At 46.6% G+C, this 22,289-nt stretch overlaps 1 protein-coding gene across 1 annotated transcript in view; it reads left to right on the plus strand.

The window, feature by feature from the left end:
* The first annotated feature begins 7,331 nt into the window (after positions 1–7,331).
* The window catches only part of LOC144094365 (putative ammonium transporter 2), a 34,823-nt gene continuing 19,865 nt past the window's right edge, over positions 7,332–22,289 (plus strand). The window contains exon 1 of the mRNA XM_077628346.1: positions 7,332–7,461. Coding sequence (XP_077484472.1) covers positions 7,332–7,461 — 130 coding nt within the window. The remainder of the gene's footprint in view (positions 7,462–22,289) is intronic.

Consider the following 22,289-nt stretch of genomic DNA (forward strand, 5'->3'; position numbering starts at 1 on the left):
CTACTGCTGGAAGGCTAAAAATTTCTAAATCCGGAAGGAACTAGTACCCCATTGCTTCTGGCTTCGTGTAAGAAATGTGTCGACACGGCAAAGTGTTCTCTTTCTGAGGTACGCATAGCAATTAACGTTGCAATAACGGGCGTTCACATTCCGCTTGTTGCGGCTGGTTGGCGCATTTTCATAAATTGGTTCAAGCATCAAGCTGTCGTTCGGACGTTTACAACATGCAGGCTTGTCATAGCCTATACCGGATAGCGTGAAAACAAATATTTGCTCAGAATTTATGCTTGCGCCCTGCACGCCTACGGCACAATTTTAGGGAGAGGAAGGAAAAAGCAAAATTTTGAAAGCTTAGTCACTATTGCCACCTATGCAACTTGTCTTCGGAATGTCATAGCGGGACGTCATACAGGGACGCTGAAAATGTTTACATGACCTTGACAACAGAATCGCGTTTAAAATTGCCTCCATTCTAACGACGGGAGACATTCATTGAGAAGCCTACTTTCGAATTAAAGAAAAACTAGCGCCAAACCATGCACACCACCAGAACAGAACGAAGAGACGAGACACAAGCGCTAACTCACAACTAGTTCTTGTGGTGTGCACTTCTTGTGTTCTTTTCTTGTGGTGTGCATGGTTTGGCGTTAGTTTTTCCCTAATTCAAGTATGCACCAACTAGCCCTAAAAAAGGTGGTAATGCAGTATCCTACTTTTGAAAATGCGAAAATGCGATCTTACGCTCTGCAATCTTTTAGTATAAGGTGCTGAACGAGATATTTTACACAACAGCTGGCCTTGTCTTCGGAAATGTTTATTTAATACAGAACTGGAAGGAGGTCACTGGGGACAAGGCACAGAGAATGGGCAAGGTTGGTGCCAACATCAAATCGGCACCCCTGTAGAGCGTGTTGTGCTGCAAAGGGCGTGTGGTCTGTGGAGTCATCAGAAGGAGCAATATATCTGCGCACGTCTTTCGTCGGCCTTTGTCTTTGAAGGCACCATGCAGCTGGATCACCGCTTGAGCACAATAGGGACCTGCTAGTTTTGGTGTGTATGCGCTCAGTCAGAAGAACATACGTACTAACCCTCTAAAAATGTCGTTTTGTCCTCTACTGCAGAGGCGCCATTGAATACAATGGGCCATTTTGGTGTGTATGCGCTCAGTCAGAAGAACATACGTACTAACCCTCTAAAAATGTCTTTTTGTCCTCTACTACAGAGCCGTCATTGAATTCAATGGGCCATTTTGGTGTGTATGCGCTCAGTCAGAAGAACGTACGTACTAACCCTCTAAAAATGTCGTTTTGTCCTCTACTACAGAGGCGCTATTGAATCCAATGGGCCATTTTGGTGTGTATGCGCTCAGTCAGAAGAACATACGTACTAACCCTCTAAAAATGTCGTTTTGTCCTCTACTACAGAGGCGCCATTGAATTCAATGGGCCATTTTGGTGTGCATGCGCTCAGTCAGAAGAACATACGTACTAACCCTCTAAAAATGTCGTTTTGTCCTCTACTACAGACGCGCCATTGAATTCAATGGGCCATTTTGGTGTGCATGCGCTCAGTCAGAAGGATATACGTACTAACCCTCTAAAAATGTCGTTTTGTCCTCTACTACAGACGCGCCATTGAATTCAATGGGCCATTTTGGTGTGCATGCGCTCAGTCAGAAGAACATACGTACTAACCCTCTAAAAATGTCGTCTTGTCCTCTACTGCAGAGGCGCCATTGAATACAATGGGCCATTTTGGAGTGTATGCGCTCAGTCAGAAGAACATACGTACTAACCCTCTAAAAATGTTGTTTTGTCCTTTACTACTGAGGTGCCATTAAATTCAATGGGCCATTTTGGTGTGTATGCGCTCAGTCAGAAGAACATACGTACTAACCCTCTAAAAATGTCGTTTTGTCCTCTACTACAGAGCCGCCATTGAATTCAATGGCCCATTTTGGTGTGCATGCGCTCAGTCAGAAGAACATACGTACTAACCCTCTAAAAATGTCGTTTTGTCCTCTACTGCAGAGGCGCCATTGAATACAATGGGCCATTTTGGAGTGTATACGCTCAGTCAGAAGAACATACGTACTAACCCTCTAAAAATGTTGTTTTGTCCTCTACTACTGAGGTGCCATTAAATTCAATGGGCCATTTTGGTGTGTATGCGCTCAGTCAGAAGAACATACGTACTAACCCTCTAAAAATGTCTTTTTGTCCTCTACTACAGAGCCGCCATTGAATTCAATGGGCCATTTTGGTGTGTATGCGCTCAGTCAGAAGAACGTACGTACTAACCCTCTAAAAATGTCGTTTTGTCCTCTACTACAGAGGCGCTATTGAATTCAATGGGCCATTTTGGTGTGTACGCGCTCAGTCAGAAGAACATACGTACTAACCCTCTAAAAATGTCGTTTTGTCCTCTACTACAGACGCGCCATTGAATTCAATGGGCCATTTTGGTGTCCATGCGCTCAGTCAGAAGAACATACGTACTAACCCTCTAAAAATGTCGTTTTGTCCTCTACTGCAGAGGCGCCATTGAATTCAATGGGCCAATGGGAATTGTGTTTCCAGGCAAGCATTTTTTGTTCGCTCTCATAGTCGCAGTAGTAGATACAGGAAACCTCAGTTCCTAACCATCCATAAAGGCATCTCTAGTCGGCAGTAGTCCTGACAATTTTATGAGAACAATCAACCTGATTTTTTTTTTATTTCAGGCTTCCACAGTTTGAACGTCCGAATTAAGTGAGCTGACCCTGGATATACGCAAAAGCTTCTGCAAGGTTATTTCCAGGTTCCCAATGTTATGCCCGATTCCATAGCAAGTGAAGTATCCCTACATGCCTATTAGCCACAACCACTATGAAGAAAATTTCCTCAGTGGTATTCAACAGAAGCGATATGCTTATTCGTCGCCTTACAAAGACGTCCTGCCGTTAGTTAACACATCTGCCGAACTTCTGACCGTATGGTACGAAGGTGTACTGCTCCCGAAAACATTCCTCATGCACCCACGAAAGCTCTTCGCCATTCCTTCCTCTGTTCTCGTAAACATCACGGCATGATGATGCTTCATGCTGCCCTTCGCTTCAGGTTCTCTCACATAGCGACGTTCAAAGAGATCTGGGCACCTTATTTGCGGAGACGTCCCTATTCTGGCCCCGATCGAATAACACACAAGATACAAATAACCCGCGCCTAGAAGGATGACGTAGAGAGAGAAACAAAAGAACGGAGAGGCAGCCAGGGAGGTTAACCAGGCGATGCCCAGTATGCTAGCCTACACGTGAGGAGGGGAACAAGGAAAAAAAAAAGAGAAGAGCGGCAATGAAATTAGTTTTTCACTGTCCATCGACCACTACGACAAGGGGACTGAGGGCGCACACTTAAAGCTTAAAGTTTATAGTCGGGAACTCAGCCCCGAGTCCTTTTAAGAACTTCGAGAACGCCCTCACGACTGTCCTTTGTGATGAAGGTTTTGTCCAAGGCCCCAGAATCTTGGTTTCTGTAAAAGGACGAGAGTCCAAGCGGCGGAGTGTAGCAGCTGCAGGAAGGCACGCTCCCGCTCAAAACGAGGGCAGTCACAGAGCAGAAGGATGACGTAACATGCAAATAGTGTTGCAACTTTGTCAGGCCCTTGCGTTATGGTTAGGCTTAGCAAATAACAAACGCCCCTCGTGGAGCTCCCTCTCCCTCATTCGCTCAGTAAGCTTCTAACACGCGAGCTCTATCACCCTCTAATAACTTCTAGCAACAGAGCCCCTTGTAGGCACTCCAAGCCAAGGTGGGATCAACCTCCTCTTACTTCCCATCCCAGCACTTAGAAAGAAACAAAGATATAAAAAGAAAGCAGCGATAAGGGAAGACGAAAGGGTCCCAAAGCACACAGGCTGCCAATGTTGTTCCTAGCAACAATCATGCCGAGGTGACTTCCTGGGCGTCGGGGCTAAATCGAGTGCGCCCGCCATCTAGACGTGACTCGGCGGAGGCTCGCAGAGAAGAGGGAGAGGGAGTGCGGGAGGGCGAACGGAGCCCGGGCATCATTTCCGCCGCGGGGGGACCTCGGACGACGCCAGCCCGGCGCGGTGCAATGAACCTGTTGCGCACGTCTCCCGGCCAGTGTAGCGGTACAGCACGGCTACACGAGCCACGCTGCGTCCGAGTCGGCCATTAACGAGGCACAGATCGCTCCGATCATTTAGCTCGTGGGCCGCACCTCGTGTTTAATATAAATGGGGAAGGAATCGGGAAACACATCGGGACGGTGTGGGGAGGTGAAATGAACGCACGAAAGGGATGAGCCGCGAACCGGAGGTTTAGGAAAGCAACGCGGGGTGTCGCCTGGACCTCTAGAGCGAACAAGCATTGCGTGGATAAGGCCATAAAGTTTGCAGTTATTCCCTAGAGGGAAAGCTGGCGCCACCGTCTATGCCAGTTTCTTAAAAGAGCACTTCGTCCGCCGCGGGAATGCCGGGAAGACGATGTTTTGTGTTTGGCTTGGCTAGTGTTTGGCGAAAGCGTGGATTATACCTGGAAATTGGTAGTTGCGCCGCGATTTTCTACACTGCGCGCAGATTAAGTTATTTCAGTACTGCATTTTGCACTTCTTCATAGATTTTAACTCAAGTGAAAGTTGGTGTTAGGTTGGTATGGAAACTTTCACAGCGTTTCTTCGCGGCTTGCTTCTAGCAGAGCCGTATATTTGCGGCCGAATCCGCGTTTTATGCTCAACAATAGCCAAGCTAAGTAAGAAAGCTCGTCTTCCCGGCATTGCTGCGCCTCTCTATGGTGGATGAAGTGTAGCGCATCCAGCTTTCCTCTATTTATACTAAGAAACTCTATGGATAGGGCGGCTTGCACCCGATCACGGTGCAGTAGAGATTCTGCTCCTTGCAAACTAATGTGATAGTATAAAAACAGCCCGCGTCCAGTGGACGTCACGTATGTAATGAACAGTTAAAAGAGGCTTAACTAGGGGGGACTACTCGCCATGACGTGATTATCGCACTACTAAATTAGTGGGCCAACCACCAAACTTTAATGCAGAAAGTTACAATTATCCTGCAGACAGCAATAGTTCCTTGTAACTGCGAAGCACATGCGCAGTTTGCAATTGAAAAATGAAAGACGTTGTCTTTGTGCTGACTAAAACAGCAGGGCCCCTGTGAAATGTTGTGGATGCGCTTGCGGAAAAAAAAAACCCTTCAGCTCAATTTATTGATATAATTTTTTTGCGCAACTATCAGAACTATAGTGTGAGTATGCGAAACTGACGCCGTCATCGCTGAGGAAAAATAGGTGGTATAGTTGCACAGTTGTGCGCGTGAAGTAGATATGTCGAGAGACTATAGCGAGTGCAATTGTTGCTACTCGACACCTAAGCTGCGAAATTGAGGCGGAGATTTCAGGTTCCACTAGCTGAGGAAAGCATCCCTTCGGTTTAAGCATAAAGCTGTGCGGCTCAACATGCGGCCAAACTGAATGAAAGTATTATTGGGGTCTGTCCTCAGGTTCGGGACATTATATGACATATGCTCGTGCCGAATAAACCTCGTAAGTCCAGAGGAAGTCGACCAATTTTTGACAAGTCCCACGTGCGAAGAGTTATAGCTAAGCTCCCCATCGAGGTTCTCGGAACCCAAAGCGGCCGGCCGCGGCCGGAGCTGCGACGCTAGCCCGTGCGACTGTGGAGACGCGTCCACGGTTGTCGCCGGGGCAACCGAAGCCAGAGCCCTCCCCTCAGGGTGCGGCTTCTCCTCGTGGCAACGACTGGAGGAGGGGGAGGGGTATCGAGAAAGAAGAGAGCGAGAGGAATCGTGACGTCATGACGTAGTCTTCGGAGTCATCTAATCAATCATGATCACGAAACAACCGCGCGCGCGGCCCAAGTCCGCGCGATGGCGCGCCGCCGGAGTTGCCGCGGGAATCGCGCGACGGTCCCCCTAGTCGGAGCGCGCTTCTTAGCGTTCCGCCATTTGCCGGCGCCCATCGCGAAAGGAATGTGATCCGAGTTTTGCATGTGTGCTGCATTTCAACGCTGCGCACAGGTGGCACGTCGTCCAGTGGTTTATCGCTGAGAGGCGTCTACGGCACAGGTGTAGACAAGTGCAACCGCGCTCGGAGATTGACTAAAGTAAGTGACCTTTGTCCTGTTGCATGACCGCGTGTTCCGAGGCCCACGCTGAGGTAAAAAAAAAGAAGAAGACAAATGTAGTTACGTCACCCTATACCACCGGGCGCATCTAACTGCGGATTGTGCAGTGATGAGATGTACTTCAATGTTTGACCCCAGGACGTCATGCCATCATAAGAGATGGCATGACATACAGATGTGCGACATTTGTTTATACTTTACCAAACCCACCTTGCAGCGTTGGCTATATTTCCTATTGCCTCATTCATTTTCTCATTTATTTAGCCCTGCACAGTCCATGCCGTCGGCCTCAAAATTTTGTCAAATTTGGCGCTGACAAAGGAGTTTAATTTCTTCTTGTCAAAGGTGGAATGCTTGACTTTCAATGACGCATTGTGTACTTCGGACACTCTGCACTGCTCTAGCTTGTATCTATTGAAGGCTGAGTGTACAGGAAATGATAAGATCCTTTTTTTTCCAATTTCCAATATTCTGTTCTATAAACTTCAGTCTGCAGCTTCACATCACTTAGCGCAAAGTGGGCTAGCTTGTTTCCTCAAAATGCTCGGGCGTTCAAAGCATGAGAAAAGACATGGCTTAAAGAGAGAATTTTTACATAGGAAAATCACCGTGAGCCCCATTTTTTTCGGCAAAGAAGTCCAGCAAACAGTTGGTTCAAATGGGACCATGACCCACAAATCCGCCCGTGAGCGACCAACAACGAGAGACTAGGCTAATCTGCACATATCTAAAACTCAGGTTGCTGTGTGCCTGTTGTACATGTATATGAAAGCTTTTTCCACTTTTGCCAGGAATGCCCTACGTGTGTTATACAGGGACTGGAGCGCTGCTAATTCGAGAAGGAACGACCGCGCTAAACGTTAAGCGGGTATCCCTCCACATCTTCATGAATAACAGCCGTACGACCCTCCTCCCACCTTGGAAAGAGCCATTCCTACAGCTACCGCTTTAAAATGAATGTTCAAGAAACGAACGTTACAGCAGTCCGGTCAGCCACGTACAAAGCGCGAATGTTCGCATTTCTTTCAGATGGTGACTTAGCAACGACCACGAAGGCTTCGCTAGCCTTTGGAACCCTAAACGTGTCTAAACGCGGGGTTCTTCTTCTGGTCACTATTTACACCAGCGCCAGAAATCGCTTGCCTCCACTTTGCAAATACCAATCAAGCATCATGACGTCGTGGGCGGACTCCAACAACGCCACAAGCGATGGCTACGTTGGCCACAGCCACCAGGACATATCGTGGGACGACGCCACGTGGATCATGACAAGCTCGTTCATCATCTTCACAATGCAGTCAGGTGAGCGACGTGGGGCCACTCAGTTGCTGGTGGAAAACTTGATAAGGGACTTGAGAGCCGGCAGTCATAAAATGGCAGAAGTTTCATCATCATCACCACCACCATCATCATCAGCCTGAATACACCCACTGCAGGACGAAGGCCTCTCCCATGTCTCTCCAATTAAACCTGTCCTTTGCCAACTGCGCCCACCCTAAGCCTGCAAACTTCCTAATCTCATCTGCACCCCTAACCTTCCGCCGCCCCCTGCTATGCTTGCCTTCTCTTGGAATCCACTCCGTTACCCTTAAGGACCAGCGACGGTCATTTTGCCTTCGTATTACAATCCCTGCCCAAGCCCATTTCTTCCTCTTGAATTCCAGACGTTTAGCTCACGATTAAAAGAACCGGTTTAGTTGAAAGGATGTTAGAACAATGAAGTTCCAAAGAGCTGTGCTCGTTCACACAAAGACACGTACGTGCACAATGCAGTCCGTGCACGATATGCTATCAACTTAATACCTTCAGGTTGTTGTGGACATTCAAAACGGCCTACAACACTCAAAACGACCGCAGTAAAAGGAAATAGTAATGACAAGTAAAAAAAAATCAAAATGCAGAGCAAGATGCAAGTACTCTGCGTAATCTATTGGAAGGTTATTGATTGCCCCTTATTATTAAGGACTGAACGAAATGAAGTCATGTTCGTGATATAATTCGAAACCAATCGGATGGCGGGCGTCTACTTAATATGGTGTGTGAATACTCTGACTACAGATAAGGCGCACCTGTCTGAGTGGCGTGATTTATAGAATTCTTGGAAATGCATTTGCAACTAAAGAAAAACAAAAGAAGACAGGTGAAGCAGAAGAAAGACAAATTCTAATTCTCTTTCCTGGATTTCGGCTGCTGTTACACAAGCTGTTAACGTTCGCAGCCTGCACGTGTTTTCATTCCAACGCCACAGGTGGGCACTAATTAACTTGGCCTATCTGAAGACGGCCATCACCCCCATCAGCATAATAATGATTGTCATCATCATAATCAGATTGGTTGGGACCACCGACGGATAATTGGGCTTACACTTTGCTGGCTCAGCAGTTGTACATCGTTCGTAAATGCACTATGGATGCATGCATGGAGAAAGAGAAAAAGAGTTAAAAGGTAATAACAATGCTAATCTTGACTTTTTTTGGTCTCGACGAGATGCACCTAGAAAACTGTTTTGTGAAAGTGCGGAAGTTCAGATATTTTCCACTCTTGGAACAAAATTATCAACGGTAATACACAAGATCTACTTGAAGAAAAATCACGGAATTATCGCAGTTTTATTCTCTATGATACGCAAGAATACGCTGAGGTGTACAGCGGTTCAAAAATGAATCATTTTCCGAGACAAAGTAACAAGCATATTGCTCCCCTGACAGAAGCAATCGCTTGAATCGCTTGTACAGGAAGCGATAGCGTTCGTACAGAGTCTATTGATTTAAAAAAAAAGCACTACTATTTTCAATATAAGAATAATCCCAGCAGTCATAAAACAACACGAGATACTGTGTATTCCTAGCGCGTTGCAAACCGCTTCCGCTTAGAGTGCCAGATACCCGAACACATTTCCTTTGGCGTATGTAACGGCTAGAGTGCGCCCTTTAGTAGGCAGCTGAAATCTTTGAGTCTGTTCACCGAAGCGCGTCGATATAAATCTTCTCGTAACGCGTACATTCTCTGTGACCTTCAGCATGAGCACAACCGTGAAATCATGGAGACGTGAGCAGGACTGATGCGCCTTTGGGCGCTTGTTTTCTCCTGGTGTGCTGTGCCTTCTTCCGCACGATTTCGTAGCTTTCTCGGGCTTCCGTTGCAAGTATGCGAACTTCATCGTCGCATCTCTTCCTCATAAAATGAGATCGGTGGGGCAAGTTTCTTGCGTTGTATTTCTGGAGATTTATTCGTTTTTCAGTACGGCGTCTGAGAAGCGGCATATTTTTTTGTTCACGGGTGAATGTTATCGAAAGTTTTTTGTTTGCTCTGGTAGCAAATATTTTCATTGTTCTTCATCTAAACTGAACAGAGCCACTTTTACTGGATTTCGAGCGAAATGGTGAACATTCCTGAAAGGCACGTTTTATGAATCCGATTTGCTCGAAAACGATATGTTGGTCCTTAAGTTCTGTGAGCGAGCGAGCGAGCGCGCGCGCGCACGCGCACGCACACGCGCGCACGCGCACACACACACACACACACACACACACACACACACACACACACACACACACGCACACGCACACGCACACGCACACGCACACACACACACACACACACACACACACACACACACACACACACACACACACACACACACACACACACACATGCTGCAATGCGGGCAACAAAACGCATCCAAGGATGCTTACTGCTCATCAGCTTTATGAACATATAAAAGAAAAAATAAAACCGATTCATTTACTTGATTCCGCTTACTTATTTCGATTTCGGTTCGAAGCTAGGGTTTCAAGGTCAGGCTTCAGGCAAATATCGGCGAGATCGGTGACTGGGGACCTTAGCGGTAGCGCCCTATAAAATTTTGGGACCGCTTAGCGCCCCTTAAATGAGAGCAAAACGGCAACGCGATAGCGGTGTGTTCTAGATTCACTGCACACGGATTACTTTTTTTTTTGCTTTTCGTCTCCATCGAAATGTGACCGCTGTGTTGTGGTCTGGTACGGCCCTTGAAGCAGACTCGTTCTTCACACTCATCTTCCACCAGATTTCACAAAGAAAGCACAGCACCGTCATCTCACATCTTCTGTGTCTCCCTATTTCCACTTCGTCTTTTCCGAGGGTGCAAATTTCAAACCCAACGCGTGCCAGACAGACCTTGCAGAGCGTCACCACACAGGGAAAACTGTCGATAACTTGAACTCTACGGCCCATGCGGATTACGTTCTCTTTGAACAGCAGCACAGCGGTTCTCAAAATTACCCCTAGAGACGGATGGTATGCCACAGTCGACGCGAGTTTCTTGAAGAGCGATTCGTCCAGCGCCGGGAATGCTAGGAAGTATATACTCGGTATATAGCTTTGTGTGTGTGTGTGTGTGTGTGTGTGTGTGTGTGTGTGTGTGTGTGTGTGTGTGTGTGTGTGTGTGTGTGTGTGTGTGTGTGTGTGTGTGTGTGTGTGTGTGTGTGTGTGTGTGTGTGTGTGTGTGTGTGTGTGCGTGCGTGTGTGCGCGCGCGTGTGCGTGTGTGCGTGTGCGTGCGTGTGCGTGTGTGTGTGTGTGTGTGTGTGTGTGTGTGTGTGTGTGTGTGTGTGTGTGTGTGTGTGTGTGTGTGTGTGTGTGTGTGTGTGTGTGTGTGTGTGTGTGTGTGTGTGTGTGTGGCGCGCGCGCGCGAGCCCCTTTCGGTAGGCGGGCCTTGGTACCACGCGGATGAATGTAAAAGGCGCAACTAATATTAATTCCGTTAAATTGAGTCCAGCCGTAATTAAGGAAAGAGTGCCTGACTCCGATCTGTGATGGTACAAGCACATAATTTCTCTCAGGCTGATGCTTGTTGGCTGACCTTGTGCAGTGTGTAGCCTTTGCCACGTATGTGGGTGGTGCTGGGTTTGAATTCAGCGCAGCATAATGCTCATGAACGCATGTGCGCGTGCTTTTATGTGTGTGTAAGTGTGTGTACGCCACCTTTACGGACATTATAACCATTTGTCAAGCACTCAACGCAGAATATGCTGACACAGGAAGCGCAAAACACCAAAACTTGAGATACAGAGAGAGAGAAAAAAATTTAATTATGGGCAAAGGTTGGAGGGAGGTCCCAAGAGGTTGGAGCCCCATTTAGCGTTGCTATATGGGTGGCCCGGGCGATCACTTCGCGCTGGTCGTCCAGGGGTGTTCTATAGAGGACGGCTTCCTACTGGAACGGGGAGTGGTATGGGGGTGTGTTGAGAAAGTATTGGGGCATTCCCATGTGGGATGGTAGAGGATTGGGTGTGCGCCACAAAAAGGGAAATTTGTGGGGGGGTGAGGTGCGCCTAAGAGCAAAATGGGGGAAAGTTGACTAAAGGAGGCCGCCTCCTCTCGACAGAGATTTTTGCGAGGCGGTGACTATGTTGTGCGGGAGAGTCGGTAATGTTAGAGCATGTGCGAATTGGCGAGTTTGACGGGCTCCGCTTCCCCTGGGTTGGTATAGACTTTCACTGGTGCCCGGAGGATAACTTCTCGGGCTGTCACATGAACGCGCTCATTGCCAGGGAGAGACGCATGCCCTGGCGTCCAGACGAGGCGGGTATTCGGATGTGATGGGTTCGATCTGAGGCACCATTCGAGAATGGAAAATGCATGCCTGTGCGTAGTTCTGTAAGTAATTTGCGAGAAGGATGGTAATTATTGATTGATCCGGTGGCATTGTCCGTAGTTCCAGGGCTATGGCACATTCCTCCGTCAGATTTTTAGACGGCGCATGCGCAACAACTGTTGGGACTTTTCTGAATGAGAACGCATGATTGCCCTGTTTTTCTCTATCACTGAAATTCTTTCACGTTTTTCTTCGCAACGTGTCCACTGCGAACAGTGAAATGCTCTTCAAGGAGCTTACTATGAGCCCAATGTAACTGTAGCGCCATTTTTATGCAGTATGCACTAATGATTTTCTTTATTAGACGGTTTTGAGTGACTACGACGTTGACTTGGTTTCAACACTCAGTACTGTGACCAACCACTGCAGAAAGCTACATAAAAACGGGGACTATCTGAAAGCTAGCGTGAAAGGCTCACATGCCATGGATGTGCTCACTCGCAGACAAAGAAGTTAAGCTCTTTAACAGCATCAGGACCGAAAAGGTACTTGAGTAAGAAAGATGTGAAGAAATCCCAAACACAAAGGGCTCACATACATTATTCTGTTCTCAGATGTTTTGTTGCGCTAAAGTGTCAGTGTCTTCTAGTTTCTGTGTCCACGTCTTCTGTCTCGAGTAAGACGCAAGACATTCAAGCGTCAGGGGGCCACTGGGGTATCGATAGAGCCAGAAAAATTGAAATTGGTTTTTGAGGAAAGAAATTGGCGCAGTAATTGTCTCACATATCTCGGTGGGCACCCGAACCGCGCCGTACGGGAGGGCAGGAAGGTGGGAGTGAAAGAAGAAAGGGAGAAAGAGGTGCCCGCAGTGTAAGGCTCCGGAATAATTTCGACCACCTAGGCATCTGTAACATGCACTGACATCGCACAGCACACGGGCGCCTTTGCGTTTCGCCTCATCGAAATGCGGCCGCAGCGGTCGCGATCGAACCCGGGTACTCCGGCTCAGTAGCCGAGCACCTTAACCACTGAGCCACCGCGGCGGGTCACACAGCCGGCGTTGTCGCTTCGGCGGACGCGATTGTTGTGACGCGCGTCTGTTCTTTCAGTCTTTGCTCTCACATCTTTCAACTCTCCTCTGCCTGCACGTGGCAGCGATTGTGGCTCAGCTCGAGCCCTCCACTATGGCACTTCTTCCTCTCTTTCTTCTTTCACTCCCGTGCCTAAATTTAATCTTGTTAGACCCCCTAACTACCGGTAACCACCTCTGTCAAGGAAACTGAGTTACCCAATTTTTTAGGTCATCCTATGCTTGGCGCATGCAATCTGCAATGAAAGTATAGCCAAAGTTATGGCCAATCCCCCTTGTGGCTATGTTTTGTGGGTATGTGTGTATATGTATGTGCCATTTTTTGAGGCAAACAGCAACAACTCCCAGCTTCCTCCCTTCACTTACGGCGCGGTTCGAGTGCCCACCGAAATGTGAGACAATTACTGCGCCATTTCCTTCCCTCTAAAACCAGTTTTCTTGTTTAGGCATAACCTGATTTAAGTGTGAGTCGTTGTATTGGCATTCTGTTGGGTGGTGCAGGTCGCATCGAGCGAGCGCCCATTTCAAGCCTCGTATCCTTTTAACACTGGGCAGTGAAGATTTGCGCAATGTATTGGACAACGTAATCGCAGGCACGACAGTCATGGATGTATATTCAGCGCTGTAATATCAGGAACATTTAGAACCTGTGCTGCTGTCTAGAAAGCATGGCCAAAGTCGTATCAGTTTGTGTTTGGGTTTATGGGGCTTTAACGTCCCAAAGCGACTCAGGCTATCAGGACGCCGTAGTGAAGGGCTCCGGAATTTCGACCACCTGGGGTTCTTTACCGTGCACTGACATCGCACAGTGCATGGGCCTCTAGAATTTCGCCTCCATCGAAATTCGACCGCCACGGTTCCTTTCTTTTTAGGGGCCTTCATACAAGTGTTAATCAGCGCGAGCATTTTTAACCGTAGCGGCAAAAAAATAATGATAAAGCAAACGGATTGACGTGCACTTCAGCAGGCGGCAAAACACTTATTAGCATTTGTGACAGCGCTATCAACATTTTCGTTGAGCCGTGACAGCCCTAATTTTCTTCCATACTCCAGAAACTTCCTTTTTTTAATATTGGACATTTCCCAGCACACAGCTAAAAGCTAGAAGGAATAAAAGGTACTTCAGTCGTGTCTTGGGCCCAAATTATCTTATCCTAAACATTCGAAAAAAAAAATCATAACGCAATTGGCACTCATAGTTTAGAAGAACTTCTATTTGGGCTAGATGGTTCATTGTACTCGAGAAAAGAAAACAACAGCTTCAAAAACACACACATAGCAAAAGAAAGACGTAGGACAAGCGCTTACTTCATCTGACTTTATTCTTTGAAAAGCGAGCAAATATACGGAAAATCTAGGCATGCGCAGGAAGAAATCTTATGCGCGATCAACAAAACCGTTCAAGATATGTAATCCCGGCTTTAAACAGGCTCACAGATGTATCGCTGACACAACCTTTTCCCCTTTTTCTTATGTGGTACGCCTCTAAAACCTAAAGCGCTTGTCCTACGTCGTTCTGTTGCTGTGTGCGTATTTTTCGGCGCTGCTGTTTTCCTTTCTCGAGTGCAATTGGCACTCCAGGTCTCAGGAGGATTTGGTTTTCTTGGGGCAACGAAGTTGCCTAAATTTTCGCTAATTGCATTTGGCCTTACTTTTTCAATACTAATTGTAAGTGCTTCTTCCCCCTACTCGCAAAGCAGCGGAGTCCGGTAGGCAAAGTCGCCGCCCTTTACAACAGCCACCACTTCGCAAGCCCAACGTATATTTGGAGATTTATGGAACCTGTGTATGAATAACGCCCAACAGATGATACAAAGAACTGCACAAGATTCTGGGCTACTTCTCGCCTCTTGCGCGCAGAGAACGATGGGAGTAGCCGTCCTCGCTACACCTTCTCAGGCACTGCTGCTTTAATTAAACCCTCAGACGCGTGAGACATGGAGCGACCAACCACTGCCAATCCAGGCAAAAGATAGAAAGACAAGAATAAAAAAAAAGACCGGGGTGGGGTTGGGGGGGGGGGAGGCAATTGGTTTCGGTGGGTTAAAAGAAAAACAAAACGGGTGCGCAATCTCGGAGCGAGTCGGTACCGGAGGCGATGAAGCGGAAATTTCCCGCTCACTTCCTGGAAGCAACCGGCAGCTGCCGGGCACCACTCGTTTGCTCCCCTCGGTCGACCCTCGGCGAGTTTAGAGTAGGCCGAACCCGCTGTCATCGATTTTCGAAACAAACTGGAACAACGCGGCCGATGCAATGAGCCAGGAACAATAGGACCGAACAGCAGGGCCCAGAGCACCGCTACCTTTCGCTGTTGCTGTGGCATGCGTGAGCTTTTGCTTTGGGCGCGTGGGTTCGCGCGCGGGCGTACGTTTTGTTTCTATTCTAACCAGATAACAATGGCTCAAGGCGGTTGTGAACTTATTGCAGAAAAAAATAATCAGGAAAGATTCGAATTTTCAGCTGCACCGATCCTTCGTTGCGGCTCAGTTGTTTTGGCGTTCGGCTGCCGAGACCAAGGTCTCGGGATCGAATTTTGGCCGCAGCGGCCACATTTCAATGGAGGAGAAATGCAAAAGAGGCCCGTATCCGCTGTGGATGTCGGTGCAGGCTAAAGGACCCCAGGGGGTCGAAATCGATCCGAAGCCAGAATTCACTACAGCATCCCTCATAGCTGCATATTCTCATTCAACTTAATGTGGTAATGTGGTACTGGATGCGGCAGGGGGGAGGAGCGGGGGGAACTTTCGAAGTGATTCACCTAGATTCACCACAGTATCCCTCATAGCTGGGTACTGGACGGGATAGGAGAAGGGTGGGGGGGGGGGGGGGGGGGCTTTTCGAAAGGATTCACTAATGAGGAATTTACTACAGTGTCCATCATAGCTGCTTGGAAGCTATGAGGGACACCGTAGTGAATCTCTCACTTGTGACTCCCTTAGAAAAGTTCGTCCCCCCCCCCCCCCCGCCCCATTCAGTGCCATATTAGGCTGCAACGAGACCGCGGAGTTTGCGAGACCTATGGCACAACGCGATCCTTATCATTAAGCAGAGAATGACCACCTAGCTGTTGGCACCTGCTAAGCCATTGAGGTTGTTTTATGAAAAAAGAGGAGCACAAGTTGGCGGTTGTTAAAAAGAGACACTGGGACACCAACAGAAACAAACTTGCTATATTTTAGTTCTTTCCCCGTTGCAAGGTGACAGCGATAGGTCTGCTGCAACTCTCAACCAATGAGAGCGTACACAGACGGGCCAAATCGCATCAAGTGATTATTGGTGCTCATTCCAGAGACTACCTGTGCACACCAGCCCGCATGGCCTTTACGCCTCAAATTTACCCGCATAATTTTCCAAAAGGCCAGCAGATGAACGGCGCTGTTCGGTTACAGCATGCTTTAACGATGGTGAGTGCAATGGTGTTCAGACCACAGAGACCACATCATAGATTACAGTAACACGGCGAGTTGAGGGAGTTGGTACATACTGGAACAAAAACTTGCGCAGGAACAGGGACAAGAATGAAGATGGGACAAGCGCTGACTAGCAACTGAAGGTTTATTTAAAAGGAACATTTACATTATACTCACCTTACAACCAAGAGCGAGCATGAGCTGTACCAGCAACTCTGATAAGCTGACAACTTCAGCCATGGGGATCGAGATACAGTAGTTCACAGTCATGAACGAGGACGGATGGGACGCTTACGCATGTGACGCGCTTCTTGTGGATATGAAACGCTTCACTGATTTCTCTAGTTAGTTTATCTTTGTGAATGTACAAGATCTCAGAATTGTTAAAAAGGGGAGTACATGGTTCCTCATTAGGCTTGGTGTTACGACGACATTCTTTGTAGTGCAGGGATAGATTTGAGGAAGGGGCCGCCTGCAAAGAAATGTTGTGCTCATAGGCGGGTATTCAGGCACCTTCCCGTCTAGCCTATATAGCCTGTATCATGGAGCCGATATCATATATCATCACATATATCATAGCATATATAATATAGCCTATATAGCCTATATCATTGAGCCATTCTCATTAACGAAGAAAGGACATCGGAGTCAATACATCTGGCTTTGTAGTCAGACTAGTTTACCTTAGACCATCATCATCAGCCTGACTACAGTCACTGCAGGGCAAAGGCCTCTCCCATGTCTCTACAATTAACCCTTACCTTCTATGATCAAACCAATTACCTTAGATGCCCGCAGTCAAAATCCCCGAATATGAACGCGTCAACAGCACCGCAAATAAAGATATACTCTGGCACCTGTTTGCACATCGTGTAGCTCAAAGCAGCATCTTTGCGCTTATAAACACTTTCCGCCGTCAAGTTGTATAATATATACCGCCGAGAACGTTTATAATTTATTAACAGTTCGTTTGTGCCTATGGATTACTCGCTCATTCAGATTTTAACGATGGAGCTTCCGGACTGAGTTACGCAAAGCACCTCGAAGAAATGTGCAGCCCCAGTCAAAAGTATACAGCCCAAGGGGTTTGCTTGTGAGGCCTGCTGCATGCCTCGTTATGCATCTAAGCGACCGTAATCTCTCGAAAGAGGAGTGGCTTCGAGTCCTCAATCCTCCCAAGCTTTGGACCGCTAGATGTGCTCGGGAGCCCCGATAGACAGCTTAGAAGCAATCCCCTCCTTTTGACGAGGGTTGTACGGGACGCCCATCAAAAGCTAGTCTCGCCGGCTCCAGCTTTATTAATGTATAAATCCTTACACCGTAGACAGAGGTTAGAAGGCCCCAAGGACATATACCTGCCTCTTTAACAGTACATCAAACGTGTAACAATTTTTTTGAGTGCATCGTTAAGAAAGAGCTTAGTTCTTGAGTGTGTATGAGTGATCGAAGTTCGGCCGTTTAAATAAAAATCTACGATTAAAGAAGGCAAATAGTAGCTGAAGTATAAAGGAGCGACCCTAATTAAAAAAAGCGATAAAAAAATTAAATAATTAGCAAAATTACTCTATAACTGCCAGAAAGGGATATTGTCCTCGTGGCTATCGCAAAAAAAACAATAAAAAGCTAATTTTCAAGATCCCACTCTTGTCTTCAAACTCTAGCAGACAGTGGAATTCGTAGTGAATTCCTTAGTATGATTACAAAAAAAATGTCATCGAAGCGGCAATTAAGAATTCGTTGCTGTAAACTTCGTTACTGTAAGAGCTGCGTTTAGAACGCAGAAGTGGTTTACTTCATGGTGGATATATTTTGAAACATCTAGAATCCTGTTTAGCCGAAGACAGCGACTTCCACTCTGAGAGAGCATTTGATGACCAGTTCATGCTGCTGTGGAGCAGGAACAACTACTCACCACCAGCACAACACTGGGCATTTTTTTGAAGAAGCATAGGCGGCAAAATTCTATTCAGCAACTCTGGCGCACAATACAGAGTCGAATTCGGAATTAGCCAGCATTACGCTATACAGTTTGCCACTGGCTAAATCTAGATGGACTAATTATCGGCCCGAATGCCGATCATTAGTCTCTTTCGGAAGGGAGCTGTGCTGCGAAGCACGAATTCAGACACTCTGGTGGTCACGCAACGAACGGTGTTCACTGTGGCGTGAAAACTCTATGTGGAGTAAATGATTTATCGAGCAGAATTTCACTGCTTATCAGGTTTGTCAAGTGTGGTGAGTGTAGTGAGTATCTGTTGTAGTATCTGTAGTACCCGTGGTAACTCTCGCGAGTCAGAAGGTATTACTGTAATATTCATTACTAATCATAGCAATACAACCTGTTTCATTCGCATATTTTCTTCCCATTGAAAAAATGACGTGTTACATTTCATTTCGGATGTTGGCTTTAGGACCTAAAATTCTGAAAATTCCGTCATAGTAAAAAGTGTACCCTGTTTTAGGTGGTTAATGCGATCCGTAACAACAGCAGTTGAGTGCTGCAAACAACTGAACTCCAAGTCACTCCATCTATTTGCGCGTGGGATTTGATATAACCCTTCGAAAACAATACCATCGTACTTGAGGTGCTCACTTATTCTTTGCAAAATGATCATAAAAATTGCTCACCGCAACAAAGCTGCGAATTGCTTTTGTAACTCGTTTGAAACAATATTTTATGCCACGTTTAAAAAACTTAGGCTCCGTTTCAAATATCGCGTGTTTCTCTTTTTTTTTATCAGTATACATAGATTTTAGATGGATGTTTTTCACTTTATGAGGTCCATGATAGGTCTGCTGACAAAGACATACGAACTGATAGCTTGAGGCCTTTTTTTTTCTTGTCAAGGCACGGCTGAAAAATAATTTTGGTATCACAGAGCGAGCTGGAGCGTCAAAAACACAGATTCTTCTCCTGTGCAACGAGCGGTCTTATCGACTGTTCAGTGACGCAAAGGAAAGACTACAACATTAGTTTTGCATCATTTGAGAATGCTCAGCCAGCTCCTAAAGACAATTAGCCGGCGCACAAGGCACGCTTGCAGCGAACATTAGGAAACTCCTCTTTGCCTGGCTTCGCTATAGAGACATCGATCCAGTGAACTTCGGGCCACTAATGCCAAGCTATTCTTTCGTCAAATGTAAAGCATCGAAGAAGCTTCTTTATGAAAAAAAATTATACCAAATAAACATGTTCAGAGAAACTCAGCCTTAATATAAGAATAATTTTGATCAGTTCCTGAGTCGTCTGTTTACTTGTTTTTAAGCAGCGGCGCCGTAGATCCCGTTAGCAGTATTATTTTGTTTTTGTGCTATCAGCTGTTAACAGATACAATAAAATACTTCAGCAGATCAATACACATTAGCTTATTAGCTATTTGATTTTATGTTGCCATATCATGTGTTTACTGCCAGTGAGAACTTAAGAATAGCACCAAATTCATTGTCATTTGCTTCATCGTCATCGCCTGCTGCCCTTAATAAGGGAGTAATTACTCATTAACATCCACCCAAGCTCTGCCATATGGCTACAAAGGAAAAGCTATGCAGTTTTCACAGAAACCTCGTGGTTAAAGAAAGATTCGCTCGGACCAGAGTGAATTTTTCTTTAACTATGAACTTTCTGTGGAAGCTGTATACGTTTCCTTTGTAGCCATGCGGCTGCGCTTGAGTGGATGTCAATGAGTAATTACTCCCCTATCACAAACATACTCCACCATGGGGGATTCCCCTATACATTTGTCCAACACTTCTTCCACTTCGAGTTATTGATCAATTCGCTCTCGCCCTACCATGGGCTATCAGTCCCGGTTAGCTCAGTTGGTAGAGCGACTGCTCCGGTGAAGAGCGAATTTTTCTTTAACTACGAAGTTTCTATGGAAGCTGCATAGCTTTCCTCTGTAGCCGTCTGGCAGCGCTTGGGCGGATATTAATGAGTAATCATCTTAAAACCAGCCAAAAGACGCAACACAGGAGAAAAGTACACGAGACAAGGCTAGACAACCAAGTGAAAATTTAATGAAGGGAAGAGGCAAAAGAAAACTCGCACAAAGATGCGCGCGCGCATAACCCAAAGCAGTGGGCTGATAACAAACTGAAATCAACGTTGTGCAAGTACACCAACCAAAAAAGCGAATTCCTTATGGTGAAGGTTACCAGACGGCTTTGTCACGCACGTATACCTAGCCTTAGCGACATAGTATGCCTCAACTATCTCTCTACTACCTTGTCTAGTGTTGTTCTTTTTTCCTGTGTTGCGTCTTTTGGCTGGTTTTAAGATGATCCAGGGCCAACTGGCCCAGTCGTCCGCCTTGTTGACATTCAATGTATAATTACTCTCCTTTTAAAATATACTACATCTTGGGGGATTCCTCTAAACATCTGACCAACTCTGCTGTCCTTCCGTGGTGCCTTATAGCGCTAAAAAAAGTTAAGCTTTCTAAAACACTTGAAGCAAATTCAGCGCTCTTGAATAGTGACGGAATGTGATGGGTGGCATCGACGTCACGAAAAGCAAGGAACATCAATGATAAGAATATTTTCTAATAGTTTATATAAACAAAAAGCCTATCACGGCGTCGTTCCGTCTTAAAGGAGTATAGACACCTAAATTTTGGGTGCGTGTTTCCTTGTTTGTAGGGATGCGTAAGACATCATTATACATAGATTACCACCTGGCATTCTCCTACGATCGCTAAATAATTTATCATCGCATTTCTTTTTCGTGGTGTTTCGGTTTCCAGAGCCGAATGAGCACTGTGACGTCAACATCCACTTGCAGGTAACGTGGGACATGAAAAAAACGTCCATATAATTGCTGTTTCCACATTGGTTGTGTCATTCCTGCTCTTGAGGAAGGCTGACTTCAGCACTGCAGTAAACTGAAATGATGAAGTAGCGACTATATGGACGTTTTTCTATGCCTCACGTGACACAAAAGCACACTCTGACGTCCCAGCCATCGTTCGGCTCTTGAAACCGACACCGAAAAAGCATGACAGAAAAAATTCGATTATAATTGTTTAGCGGTCGTAGCCGAATATCACGTGATGATTCATGCGTAGTAGTGTCTTCCGCATCATTGTAGAGAATAAAATATGCCACCAAAATTAGGTGTCTATACTCCTTTAGGTAACACTTTCCTCATGCTGAACATGCCTACGGCGAGAAATTACGTCACCGCCTCCTGCGTATACCGGGTCGTATCATAACTCGTTCGCCACTTTCTCTTCGTGAGCGAACGCACACAGCTATGCTCTCCTCTACACCCCGCGAAACTAGAGGAAGAAAAAATAGTTACAGAGCTCGCCACGACCCGCTTTACGACGCATGCGCCCTATACGTTACCGCGCGCACTCCCCGTAATCTTCATCAGCGCCGCCCGAAGACGATGTCGTAAAAGGGAGCGGGCAATGTGCGGCGACTGCGGATAATCCACGCATAAGAGAATAAAAGGAACAAGAGAGACCGCAGAAGAAACAGCCACGGGGAAAGGAAGGAGGGCGGTCAAGGCAAACAGCTGTCGTAAAAACCACGGCCCCGTTGTGACTCTCTGCCCACGCCTGGGGCTGTCTTCCCATTTCCCCCTTCCCACTTTCCCTATAAGGGTGCACGACGGGAACAGAGAACCTGCCGGACGACACGTTTTCGGAGCTTTCCGCATATTCATACACATATGAAGAAAAATGGCCTTGCCACAAATGCGCTTAAACTTCGTTGAAAAAAAAAATGAAGGGGGCGTGAAGCCCCTTCTTTGTAACCATAGTTTCGTTACAAGCATACGTATAATACGAACACCAATTATCGCACCAGAGACGCCGCATTGCTAAGGGTAAACCGATGTCGCAATAACAAGCTGTGCCAAGGTTTAGAGACTGCGATCGAGACGAAACTGCGAAAATGAGAATTTCGCTACGCGATACAAGAAGGAAGTTTGGAAATAGTAACGCCTTATTATAAACGTCACTAAATGCGCAGCTTGGCTGTCGTTCTTGGTGTGAGCTCCTACGCTGAAAGATTAGTAATTTTTTTTCTAGTCCAGTCCAAAGCGAAAGA

The sequence above is a fragment of the Amblyomma americanum genome, chromosome 6 (genome assembly GCF_052857255.1).
Source record: "Amblyomma americanum isolate KBUSLIRL-KWMA chromosome 6, ASM5285725v1, whole genome shotgun sequence".
NCBI classification, from domain to species: domain Eukaryota; kingdom Metazoa; phylum Arthropoda; class Arachnida; order Ixodida; family Ixodidae; genus Amblyomma; species Amblyomma americanum.